Source organism: Salvelinus fontinalis, chromosome 12 (assembly GCF_029448725.1).
Source record: "Salvelinus fontinalis isolate EN_2023a chromosome 12, ASM2944872v1, whole genome shotgun sequence".
In the NCBI taxonomy this organism is placed as follows: domain Eukaryota; kingdom Metazoa; phylum Chordata; class Actinopteri; order Salmoniformes; family Salmonidae; genus Salvelinus; species Salvelinus fontinalis.
The window spans coordinates 43240677-43253959 of record NC_074676.1 but is presented as its reverse complement, the minus strand read 5'-3'; the positions used below and the strand labels follow the sequence as shown (position 1 = coordinate 43253959).

The 13283-nt window shown below is 41.8% G+C and overlaps 1 protein-coding gene across 10 annotated transcripts in view; it reads left to right on the top strand.

Annotated features, from left to right (window-relative positions):
• Nucleotides 1-13283, top strand: part of LOC129867445 (guanine nucleotide-binding protein subunit beta-4) — a 39413-nt gene that overhangs the window by 14786 nt on the left and 11344 nt on the right. For 7 of the 10 annotated variants that reach the window (XM_055940863.1, XM_055940865.1, XM_055940864.1 and 4 more), the window contains 3 exons: nt 10468-10592; nt 10861-10899; nt 12674-12780. In XM_055940863.1, coding sequence (XP_055796838.1) covers nt 10536-10592; nt 10861-10899; nt 12674-12780 — 203 coding nt within the window. In that variant the 5' untranslated portion in view covers nt 10468-10535. The remainder of the gene's footprint in view (nt 1-10467; nt 10593-10860; nt 10900-12673; nt 12781-13283) is intronic. The other 3 variants (XM_055940869.1, XM_055940870.1, XM_055940866.1) reach the window with 1 other exon arrangement.

Sequence of the window (13283 nt, the reverse complement as noted above, 5' to 3'; positions counted from 1 at the left end):
ATACACCTCTGCTGTTTTCAACCAAGATCTCAGCGATCACTGCCTCATTGCCTGCATCCGTAATGGGTCAGCGGTCAAACGACCTCCACTCATCACTGTCAAATGCTCCCTGAAACACTTCAGCGAGCAGGCCTTTATAATCGACCTGGCCCGGGTATCCTGGAAGGATATTTACCTCATCCCGTCAGTAGAGGATGCCTGTTGTTTAAAAAAAAAAATGCCTTCCTCACCATCTTAAATAAGCATGCCCCATTCAAGTAATTTAGAACCAGGAACAGATATAGCCCTCGGTTCTCTCCAGACCTGACTGTCCTTAACCAACACAAAAACATCCTATGGCGTTCTGCATTAGCATCGAACAGCCCCCGTGATATGCAACTTTTCAGGGAAATTAGAAACCAATATACACAGGCAGTTAGAAAAGCCAAGGCTAGCTTTTTCAAGCAGAAATTTGCTTCCTGCAACACAAACTCAAAAAAGTTATGGGACACTGTAAAGTACATGGAGAATAAGAACACCTCCTCCCAGCTGCCCACTGCACTGAAGATAGGTAACTCTGTCACCACCGATAAATCCACTATAATTGAGAATTTCAATTAGCAATTTTCTACGGCTGGCAATGCTTTCCACCTGGCTACCCCTACCCCGGTCAACAGCACTGCATCCCCACAGCAACTCGCCCAAGCCTTCCCCATTTCTCCTTCTCCCAAATCCAGTCAGCTGATGTTCTGAAAGAGCTGCAAAATCTGGACCCCTTCAAATCAGCCAGGCTAGACAATCTGGACCCTTTCTAAAATTATCTGCAGAAATTGTTGCAACCCCTATTACTAGCCTGTTCAACCTCTCTTTTGTGTCGTCTGAGATTCCCAAAGATTGGAAAGCAGCTGCGGAAGAGGGGGAAACACTCTTGACCCAAACAGCTACAGACCTATATCTATCCTAGCCTGCCTTTCTAAGGTCTTCAAAAGCCAAGTCAACAAACAGATTACCGACCATTTCGAATCCCACTGCACCTTCTCCGTTATGCAATCTGGTTTCAGAGCTGGTCATGGGTGCACCTCAGCCACGCTCAAGGTCCTAAACGATATCTTTAACCGCCATCGATAAGAAACAATACTGTGCAGCCGTATTCATTGACCTGGCCAAGGCTTTCGACTCTGTCAATCACCACATCCTCATCGGCAGACTCAATAGCCTTGGTTTCTCAAATGATTTCCTCGCCTGGTTCACCAACTACTTCTCTGATAGAGTTCAATGTGTAAACTTGGAGGACCTGTTGTCCGGGCCTCTGGCAGTCTCTATGGGGGTGCCACAGGGTTCAATTCTTGGGCCGACTCTCTTCTCTGTATACATCAATGATGTCGCTCTTGCTGCTGGTGAGTCTCTGATCCATCTCTATGCAGACGACACCATTCTGTATACTTCTGGCCCTTCTTTGGACACTGTGTTAACTGTAACAGTATAACTTTAAACCATCCCCTCGCCCCGACACGGGCGCGAACCAGGGACCCTCTGCACACATCAACGACGGTCGCCCACGAAGCATCGTTACCCATCGCTCCACAAAGGCCACGGCCCTTGCAAAGCAAGGGGCAACACTACTTAAGTCTCAGAGCAAGTGACGTAACTGATTGAACTGCTACTAGCGCGTACCCGCTAACTAGCTAGCCATTTCACATCCGTTACACTCACCCCCCTTTCAACCTCCTCCTTTTTCCGCAGCAACCAGTGATCCGGGTCAACAGCATCAATGTAAACAGTATAACTTTAAACCGTCCCCTCGCCCCGACCCGGGCGCGAACCAGGGACCCTCTGCACACATCGACAACGGTCGCCCACGAAGCACGGTCGTTACCCATCGCTCCACAAAAGCCGCGGCTCTTGCAAAGCAAGGGGCAACACTACTTAAGTCTCAGAGCAAGTGACGTAACTGATTGAAATGCTACTAGCGCGTACCCGCTAACTAGCTAGCCATTTCACATCCGTTACATAACAACCCTCCAGACGAGCTTCAATGCCATACAACTCTCCTTCTGTGGCCTCCAACTGCTCTTAAATACAAGTAAAACTAAATGCATGCTCTTCAACTGATTTGCCGCCTGCACACTGCGACCTGTACACTCTCGTTGGCTGGCCCTCGCTTCATACTCGTTGCCAAACTCACTGGCTCCAGGTCATCTACAAGACCCTGCTAGGTAAAGTCCCCCCTTATCTCAGCTCGCTGGTCACCATAGCAGCACCCACCTGTAGCACGCGCTCCAGCAGGTATATCTCTCTGGTCACCCCCAAAGCCAATTCCTCCTTTGGCCGCCTCTCCTTCCAGTTCTCTGTTGCCAATGACTGGAAGGAACTACAAAAATCTCTGAAACTGGAAACGCTTATCTCCCTCACTAGCTTTAAGCACCAGCTGTCAGAGCAGCTCACAGATTACTGCACCTGTACATAGCCCATCTATAATTTAGCCCAAACAACTACCTCTCCCCCTACTGTATTTATTTATTTTGCTCCTTTGCACCCCATTATTTCTATCTCTACTTTGCACATTATTCCACTGCAAATCTACCATTCCAGTGTTTTACTTCTATATCGTTTTTACTGCGCCACCATGGCCTTTTTCTATTGCCTTTACCTCCCTTATCTCACCTCATTTGCTCACATTGTATATAGACTTATTTTTCTACTGTATTATTGACTGTATGTTTGTTTTACTCCAAATGTAACTCTGTGTTGTGTATGTGTCGAACTGCTTTGCTTTCTTGGCCAGGTCGCAATTGTAAATGAGAACTTGTTCTCAACTTGCCTACCTGGTTAAATAAAGGTGAAATAAAAATTAAAAAAATAGAAATACTGTAGCTGTTTGTGAACGGGTTGGCAATAGAACAAAAACATGCTGGGTATGTTTTAGTAAGGTTTATCTTGTTACAGTGGCTTTGTGAGAAGTGGCAAATTATTTATTAGAGAAGATATGAAGATATCATATACTGCATGCATTTCCTTATGTCTGTACTTGAGCCGTGTAAATACTCAGGCTAATTATTTCCCGGACAAGCTATCTGGGCATTTAATTTGCGTGATATAATTCTCCAGATGTTCTCCAACATCTGGAATAGTCATTCTGGGAAGTGAACAAGTTGTCACCTGGTAGGGCTTCCAAGTCTCCTTTCGTCTTCACACAGGTTTAGGTCATGTCCACCTCTTGGCAACTATGCATCACCCTATTGGAGATAGACCACTGCGCTACTCGGGAGCTAAGGCACTGCATCTCAGTGCTAGATGTGTCACTACAGTCCCTGGTTCAAATCCAGGCTGTATCACATCCGGCCATGATTGGGAGTCCCATAGGGCGGCGAACAATTGGCCCAGCGTCATCTGGGTTTGGCCGGTGTAGGCCGTCATTGTAAATAAGAATTTGTTGCCTAGTAACTTTTTTTATTTTTTAAACTGCGCATATGCATGTACACACCAGTCATCCCAAAACCACCACACTCGCTCACACACACAACACACATGCATATACACACACACACACACACACACACACACACACACAATGTTGTTTAATTCCCCCAAGACTGATATTTCAAACTCACATCACACTCTGTCATAGTGTGACGTGACCAATATCTACCACTCCAAACATTCACAATAACATTCTTACAAACATGGCTTTTGACCGACCTGTTACAGTGGTGTAACACGAAATTACACACATATCAGATCAAACCCATTCGTTACACATTAATAAAGTCCTATTGAGCCAGCAATACCTATTCACCAGAGACAATGTTACTTTGAAAATCAATCTTCAATTTAAAGCTGGATACATTTAGGGCTGGTACAATTACCGTATAACTTTGTAACTGACGGTTATGAATGAAGACCGTAAGACCGTCGTGAAAATAAAATATTGGTCATAACGTAATAATAAAATGTTTAAAAAAAATGTATATATCATTAGATTTTTGGGGGGGGGTGGAACGAACAGGTGACTGAAGACGGGACAGCCTGGCATTGGTGTGGTTGTTTCTGTGGTAGAGTGGACTCTTAACGTGATTAAACTTTGTTGCTCCTTTGCTGAAACAAGCAAGGTGTCGTAGCAAACAATATATATGCCATGCTAATGTAGAAATGGTGATGTTAAAGGTAGACTCAGCAAAATGACCTTGCCACGAGCAGCGCCGCAGATACTGAGATGAGCGAGATGCAAGACTTTGCTCCCACACAGTCATATATGCCATGTATATTGGGTTTGCTTTGCGCTCTAAGAGCATGGTAGGTTCAGGACCAAAACAGCTGAGAAGTTTAGCCGAGCATTGCACTACAAAGGTCTTCATTTGTGTGTGACCCACTATGCTGTTTGCTTTCTGCATTTACGTCATATCGCTGAGTCTACCTTTTAACTGATGTGGCTCTGTAATGTCAGTTGAGTTTCATAAAAAAAAAAAAATCCCAGCACATATTGATGGGTACTCTTCCTGCTTTTACTTCCTACTTTGACTTCCTGCTTTGCTCCTATGGGTACACTCGCAATGGCCGCCAGTATACCCATTATGCCATCATTGACTATTTCTATGTAGCACATGCAGTCAGGAGAGGAGGAGAGTGGAAAATGTGCATCTTAAATAAATCATTTCCATATATAATGTGCAAAGCTGTCAAGGCAAAAGGGTGGCTACTTTGAAAAATCTCAAATATAAAATATTTTGATTTGTTAAACACTTTTTTTTTGGTTACTACATGATTCCATATGTGTTTTTTCATAAATTTGATGTCTTCACTATTATTCTACAATGTAGAAAATAGTCAAAATAAAGAAAAACCCTGGCATGAGTGCTGGCCTTGTAGGCAGAGTTCCTCTGTCCAGTGTCTGTGTTCTTTTGCCCATCTTAATCTTTTCTTTTTATTGGCCAGTCTGAGATATGGCTTTTTCTTTGCAACTCTGCCTAAAAGGCCAGCATCCCGGAGTCGCCTCTTCAGTGTTGGCGTTGAGACTGGTGTTTTGCAGGTTCTATTTAATGAAGCTGCCAGTTGAGGACTTGTGAGGCGTCTATTTCTCAAACTAGACACTAATGTACTTGTCCTCTTGCTCAGTTGTGCACCGGGGCCTCCCACTCTTTCTATTCTGGTTAGAGCCAGTTTGCGCTCTTCTGTGAAGGGAATAGTACAGCGTTGTACGAGATCTTCAGTTTCTTGGCAATTTCTCGCTTGGAATAGCCTTCATTTCTCAGAACAAGAACATACTGACGAGTTTCAGAAGAAAGTTCTTTGTTTCTGGCCATTTTGAGCCTGTAATCGAACCCACAAATGCTGATACTCCAGATACTCAACTAGTCTAAAGAAGGCCAGTTTTATGGCTTCTTTAATCAGGACAACAGTTTTCAGTTGTGCTAACATAATTGCAAAAGTGTTTTCTAGTTGTCAATTAGCCTTTAAAATGATAAACTTAAATTACCTAACACAACGTGCCATTGGAACACAGGAGTGATGGTTGCTGATAATGAGCCTTTGTACGCTATGTAGATATTCTATAAAAAATCAGCTGTTTCCAGCTACAATAGTCATTTACAACATTAACAATGTCGACACTGTATTTCTGATCAATTTGATGAAATTTTAATGGACAAAAAATGTGCTTTTCTTTCAAAAACAACATTTCTAAGTGACCCCAAACTTTTGAGCAGTAGTGTATTTATTATTATTTGAATTCTTTTTTTGGGGGGGGGGGGGGGGGTGCTATTTGAATGGTTATTACGGGGACTGCGGTCATTTGGCTGGCCAATAACTCATCCAAAATTCCATGACCATCACAGCCCTAGATAATACTAAACCATGATAATCCTTAGGATTAGGTTACAGTCAAGTCTAACATTGTGACCTACTCAGGAGAGGTGAAGTTAGTGACCGTAAGAGGGTTTGGGTGAGACACACAGACAATACTCCCAATAGAGCCCTTTTCGAGTGATGCGTGCACGTCCCGACATCAAAGGTTCTCTAGCAGGATAGCTAACGCTGACGTCGGGACCTTGACAAACTGAACAGTGTGATGTGTATGAAAACGTGCAAGACTGATGGCTACAGCTATGTTCAGCAAGTCTATTATTCGTCTGGCTTTATCTAGCTCTATTTGTGGTATTTTCTTGCCTCACTGGCTTGCTAGATAATCAACCCTCTGTCTGTGATGTTGTAGACGATAACCATCTGATCACGTGTTTCTTCACGTATTTCTTTTTTTCAATTTCCCCCTAAAATGACATACCCAAATTTAACTGCCTGTAGCTCAGGACCTGAAGCAAAATATGCATATTTTTGATACCAAACACTTTGAAGTTTGTGGAAATGTGAAATGAATGTAGGAGAATATAACACAATAGATCTGGTAGAAGAAAATTCAAAGAAAAAAACAACCGTTCTTTTGTAATTTTTTGTACCATCTTTTAAATGCAAGAGAAAGGCCATAATGTATTATTCTAGCCCAGGTGGAATTTAGATTTTGGCCACTAAATGGCAGCAGTGTATGTGCAGACTGATCCAATGAACCATTGTATTTCTGTTCAAAATTTGGTATCAAGACTGCCCAAATGTGCCAAATTGGTGTAATGACACCAAACTTTTCAAGTTCATAACTGTGCACTCTCCTCAAACAATAGCATGGTATTCTTTCACTGTAATAGCTACTGTAAATTGGAAAGTGCAGTTAGATTAACAGGAATGTAAGCTTTCTGTCCATATCAGATATGTCTATGTCCTGGGAAATGTTCTTGTTACTTACAACTTCATGCTAATCGCATTAGCCTACTTTAGCTCAATCATCCCGAGGGGGACTCACCAATCCTGTAGAGTTTAACTTGCACAAGCTGGATTTGAAGTTGCATGCGATTGTATCCACTGCTAGGTAAACAAAGAGGTTTCTAATGACGAACTGCGCTCACAACTTTTCATGACGCGACCTGGAAATGGGTCTACACTACAGTTCAAAATTTGAACTGAAAGTGGGCATGCTAATTTCAGATGCAAGTGTAACTTGTAAATCCATTAATGCTAGTTGGATGTTGTTTAATGGAGTGGATGTCAGGGAAGATTCAGCGTGCTAGCATGTGATATAGCCCCTAGCAGGCTTTCACCTAACCTTCGGTTTGAAAGCCTGTGGAAGTTCTTGTCAGAAAGAGGCTTAAAGAAGGTGGAATAGGCACGTTCAAACAGCGGTGAAGATTTGAAACCAAAAGCCAGCCGCACCCGGGATCGAACCCGAATCTGTAGTGACACCTCTAGCACTGCGATGCAGTGCCTTAGAGCCCTGCGCCACTTGTGAGGCCTCGTTTTTCTAAATGTTTACGGTATTTGACGGTATTTTTATGTTTTTGAATAATGAAAGTATAAAATGTGCTTCATGAGTAGTGCGTGACCCTAGGGTGAAACACATACAGTCGTAGACAAAAATATTGGCACCCTTGTACTTTTTTCAAATGATGCACCATTTTGTCTAGAAAACTGTTGAAATTAAAACATATTTTGGTATCCACATATGTATGTCTTCGGTGTGCAGTTGAACAAAACCAAAAAAATCTAAATAATTTACTAAAATAAATCCTAAAATGGCCCGGACAATATTATTGGCACCTTCTAGAAGTAGTTAGAAATAATTAGATTTCAAGCAGGTGATTCTCATTTACTTTGGAATTGAACTCGCCTATGCAGGCACCTTTCAACTCCCCAGTTTAAAAATCACATATTCAACCAGTTTGAGTAGAGAAAAGGACAAATTTTCCTGTTTTGTGTCACTGTGTACCGCAATGAGCATGGACAAAATAAAGAGAACCAGAGGTCAGACACAAGATTGTAGCCAAACATGGACAATCTCAAGGCCCATCTCCAGAGACCTTGGTGTTCCTGTTTCCACCGTACGTAATGTTATCAAGAAGTTTAAGGCCCATGCCACTATAGCCAGCCTCACTGGATGTGGTCCAAAGAGAACTTGATGGAAGTTTGCAGCGAAGGATTGTTTGAATGGCGGAGAAAGCACCTCGGTGAACTGCCACACAGATTCAAGCTGACCTTCAGACACAAATTACGACAGTTTCTACTCGCACCATCCTTCGCTAACTCAATGAAAGGGGGTTATATGGTAGGAGACCCAGGAGGACCCCACTGCTGAGAGAAAGACATAAGAAAGCCTGACTGCAATTTGTCAAAACACACCTGAACATGCCCAAATCCTTCTAGGAGAATGTCCTTTGGACAGAATGAGACCAAATTAGAGCTTTTTGGTAAAGCACACCATCTCTATGGTTACAGAAAACAAAATGAAGCTTTCAAAGAAAAGAACACCTTCCCTACAGTCAAACATGGAGGAGGTTCAGTGATGTTTTGGTGTTGGCACTGGGTGCCTTGAACATGTGCATGGCATAATGAAATCAGGTGAATACCAAGGTATTTTGGAGTTCAATGTCGGACCCAGTGTAGGAAAGCTGGGTCTCCATCGAAGGTCATGGGACTTCCAGCAGGACAATGACCACAAACACACTTCAAAAAGCACCCAGGAATGGTTCAAGACAAAACGCTGGACTGAAGTGGCCAGCAATGAGTCCAGATCTAAATCCCATTGAAAACATGTGGAGAGATCTGAAAACAACAGTTAGGAGAAGGCACCCTTCTAATCTGGGAGAACTGGGGCAGTTTGAACAAGAGTGGGCCAAACTGCCAGTACAGAGGTGCAGGAAGCGCATTGATGGTGCTAGGAAGCACTTGATTGCAGCAATTTTTTTAACCAAAGGCTGTGCTACCAAATATTAAGTCTAGGGTGTCAATAATTTTGTCAATGCCATTTCTGTTTATTTTCAGATTTAAATGGATATATTAAGTTCTGAATCAAAAACAAAGGTTCTGTAATATTAACAGTGAAATAAAGAGTTGTGGAGACTAAATACTTTGTTCAGTTTCAACTTATTTTTAGGGAAAATTGTGAGTTACTTGAAAAAAGTGCACGGGTGCCAATATTTTTGGCCATGACTGTACATTGTAAATGATTTCAACCGGTATTTCTCCATTCTGATTGTTTTCTACTGTTCAATTAAGCTTCAACCAAAAATAATTGTATCAATTTTCATCTTTCTTTCCTGCATTCATTTGAGATCATTTCCTTACTGCCATGTAGGGCTGCAAGATATGGGCAAAAAATCTAGGCCTTATTTTTAACCAAATGTTGCAATTGCGATTTGACTTCCAATTTAGATAAACACTTGGGTAAACTGTTGGAATCATGGAAAAAATAATGATTATTGTCAAGTGTGCTCGCTCTCCAGCATATAGGTCACCAGGCTGCTCATTATGGTGCACACCTGTGACCATCGTTAGACTCACCTGGCCTCCAATCACTTCCCTGATTATCTTCCCTATATATGTCACTTCTTTTGGTTCCTTCCCCAGGCGTCTCTCTCACACACACACACACACACACACACACACACACACACACACACACACACACACACACACACACACACTGTACCAGTCAAAAGTTTGGACACGCCTACTCATTCCAGGGTTTCTTTTCTTTTTACTATTTTCTACATTGTAGAATAATAGTGAAGACATCAAAACTATGAAATAACACATGAAATCATGTAGTAACCAAAAAAATGTTAAACAAATCAAAATCAATTTTATATTTGAGATTTTTCAAAGTAGCCACCCTTTGCCTTGACAGCTTTGCACATTCTCTCACGAACGTTATTTATTTTCCCAATGTGGAACAAATCAATTCCCTAGGAGACTAATTGCTAAATTACCGAAATGACACTTAAACACTAATCCAGGGTTGCGTCGCACCACATCTGCATTGCTTGGGTTTCTGTATAACACTTTGTGACATCGTCTGATGTAAAAAGGGCTTTATAAGTACATTTGATTCTGGATAGAATGCTGCAAAATGAAAGGGGCCTGGCGCTCCAAACATTTCTGAAGAGTGCTCCGTGACCCACATTCAGGCTCCCCTGGGTAAAGGAAGTGGTGACACACACACAGCCTAGTGTTATAGTACAGTTACACCCTTCATTTGCACATTAAATCATATTCAAACAATCAATGGCAGGGCCGGGCATTGCGCTAAAACAGTACAATGCAAAACACCAGGCCTGATTGAGTGGAAAAGGTCAGAGTCTTGTGCGTCTATGACCTTTTGAACCAGACTGGAGGGGATTGAAGACCAGGGCCTCCCCTAGTGGTGTCTGGGTACAGGCTGCCTGTGTCTGGGTACAGGCTGCCTGTGTCTGGGTACAGGCTTTCTGTGTCTGGGTACAGGCTTTCTGTGTCTGGGTACAGGCTTTCTGTGTCTGGGTACAGGCTGCCTGTGTCTGGGTACAGGCTATTGCCCCTCCACTTAGGCCAAAGCAGGCCCATCCACAGGATGTCTGTGTTTATTCCAGCCTAGGGAAGTGCTCCTCTGAAAGTTTGTCTGTCTGTGTTTTGCAGGTATCAACTCGTCTGTGTGTGTTTTTTTTTTACAAACCCAGTATTCCTGAACACATCACAGAGGGACAATGAGTGAGCTGGAACAGTTACGGCAGGAAGCAGAGCAACTACGCAATCAAATCCGGGTATGGTGTGTGTGTGTGTGTGTGTGTGTGTGTGTCTCTGTCTGTATTGAATCCTTGACTCGAGAAATCTAAACCGTAAAGATCTTTGCAGAATATTGTTTTAGATAAGCATTCAATGCCATTCCTTGGCATTTATCTATCAGCCATTAAAATCATATTATATTCATACTGGAACTGCTGTCTGATATACTCTGTTTCCTGTTTCCTTATATGTTCGCACCTTTCAGTCTCTCAAAACTCTGAACTTTGCCATGTTGTTGTTTTACAGGATGCTAGGAAAGCCTGTAGTGACTCCACTCTTTCACAGGTAAAGGATTCAACAAATTGAGATTACATATTTACTTACAGAAGTTTACATATACTTAGGTTGGAGTCATTAATACTAGTTTTTCAACCACTCCACAAATTTCTTGTTAACAAACTATAGTTTTGGCAAGTTGGTTAGGGCATCTACTTTGTGCATGACACAAGTCATTTTTCAAACCATTGTTTACAGACAGATTATTTGACTTATAATTCACTGTATCACAACTCCAGTGGGTCAGAATTTCACATACACTAAGTTGACTGTGCCTTTAAACAGCTTGGAAAATTTCAGAAAATGATGTCATGGCTTTAGAAGCTTCTGTTAGGCTAATTTACACCATTTGAGTCAATTGGAGGTGTAACTGTGGATGTATTTCAAGGCATACCTTCAAACTCAGTGCCTCTTTGCCTGACATCATGGGAAAATCAAAATAAATCAGCCAAGACCTCAGAAAAAAAATTGTAGACCTCCATACGTCTGGTTCATCCTTGGGAGCAATTTCCAGACTGCACATGGGGACAAAGATTGTACTTTTTGGAGAAATGTCCTCTGGTCTGATGAAACAAAACTAGAACTGTTTGGCCATAATGACCGTCGTTATGTTTTGAGGAAAAAGGGGGAGGCTTGCAAGCCGAAGAACACCATCCCAACCGTGAAGCACGGGGCTGGCAGCGTCATGTTGTGGGGGTGCTTTGCTGCAGGAGGGACTGGTGCACTTCACAAAATAGATGGCATCATGAGGCAGGAAAGTTATGTGGATATACTGAAGCAACATCTCAAGACATCAGTCAGGAAGTTAAAGCTTGGTCGCAAATGGGTCTTCCAAATGGACAATGACCACAAGCATACTTCCAAAGTTGTGGCAAAATAGCTTAAGGACAACAAAGTCATGGTATTAGAGTGGCCATCACAAAGCCCTGACCTCAATCCCATAGAAAATTTGTTGGCAGAACTGAAAAAGCGTGTACGGGCAAAGAGGCCTAGAAAACCTGACTGAGTTACACCAGCTCTGTCAGGAGGAATGGGCCAAAATTCACACAACTTATTGTGGGAAGCTTGTGGAAGGCTACCCGTAACGTTTGACCCAAGTTAAACAATTTAAAGGCAATGCTACCAAATACTAATTGAGTGTATGTAAACTTCTGACCCACTGGGAATGTAATGAAAGAAATAAAAGCTGAAATAAATCATTATCTCAACTATTATTCTGACATTTCACATTCTTAAAATAAAGTGGTGATCCTAACTGACCTAAGACAGGGAATTGTTACTCGGATTAAATGTCAGGAATTGTGAAAAACTGAGTTTAAATGTATTTGGCGAAGGTATATGTAAACTTCCGACTTCAACTGTACATATAAATAAGTGCATGCTATAGCTTGGATCAAGCCATCTAGTGTGCTTGATAAAGCCAAACATTTACCACCATCTACATGACCTGTTGGTCTCCTTCCAATCGCAACCAGTAAGCAGGCTTTCAGGATAAGGAAGAACATTGTTACGCTTGAAAATGAGCGTCTTGTGACCATCTGAAATCCCAGGGGGTTTCTATTGTTACCATGTAGACCCTGTATCAATTTTGATTGAATATTAACCACTAAGCTAAGACTCAAATAGCTGTGAAACAAACATAGCTATAAAGCAAATGGCGTAGCTATTAGGCTATGAAATAACATTGACATATTTGGATTGAACTCCAGACTAGCCTGAAGTTTATGAAAGACTGTGGTGGATTATGCTGATGATGTTTCCTTTGGGCCTGGTGTCTTGGCAGATCACAGCTGGTCTGGACTCAGTGGGCCGGATACAGATGAGGACGCGGCGTACTCTCAGGGGCCACCTCGCCAAGATCTATGCAATGCACTGGGGCACCGACTCCAGGTCTGGCAATGCTACTTCTGATACTATCGTACTACTATACTTCTACTACTACAATACTTCTACTATTACTACAATATTTCTACTACTGCTCTACTACTACTACTACCATATTTATAGTACTATTACTACAATACTTCTACTACTACAACAATACGTCTACTACTACAATAATTATTATACTACTACTACTACAGTACTTCTACTACTATACTTCTACTACTACTGATACCATAGTACTACAATACTTCTACTTCTACTATACTACAATACGTATACTATACTACTACAATACGTCTACTTTACTATTGCTATACTACTACTATACTTGTACTACTACTATAATTCTACTACTGCTATACTACTACTTCTATACTGCTACTGTACTTATATTGACATAATACTACTACGCTTTTACTACTGCAATACTACTGCTTATATTGTACTACTACTATACTTCTACTACTACTATACTAATAATATTCTACTCTACTACTATTACTATA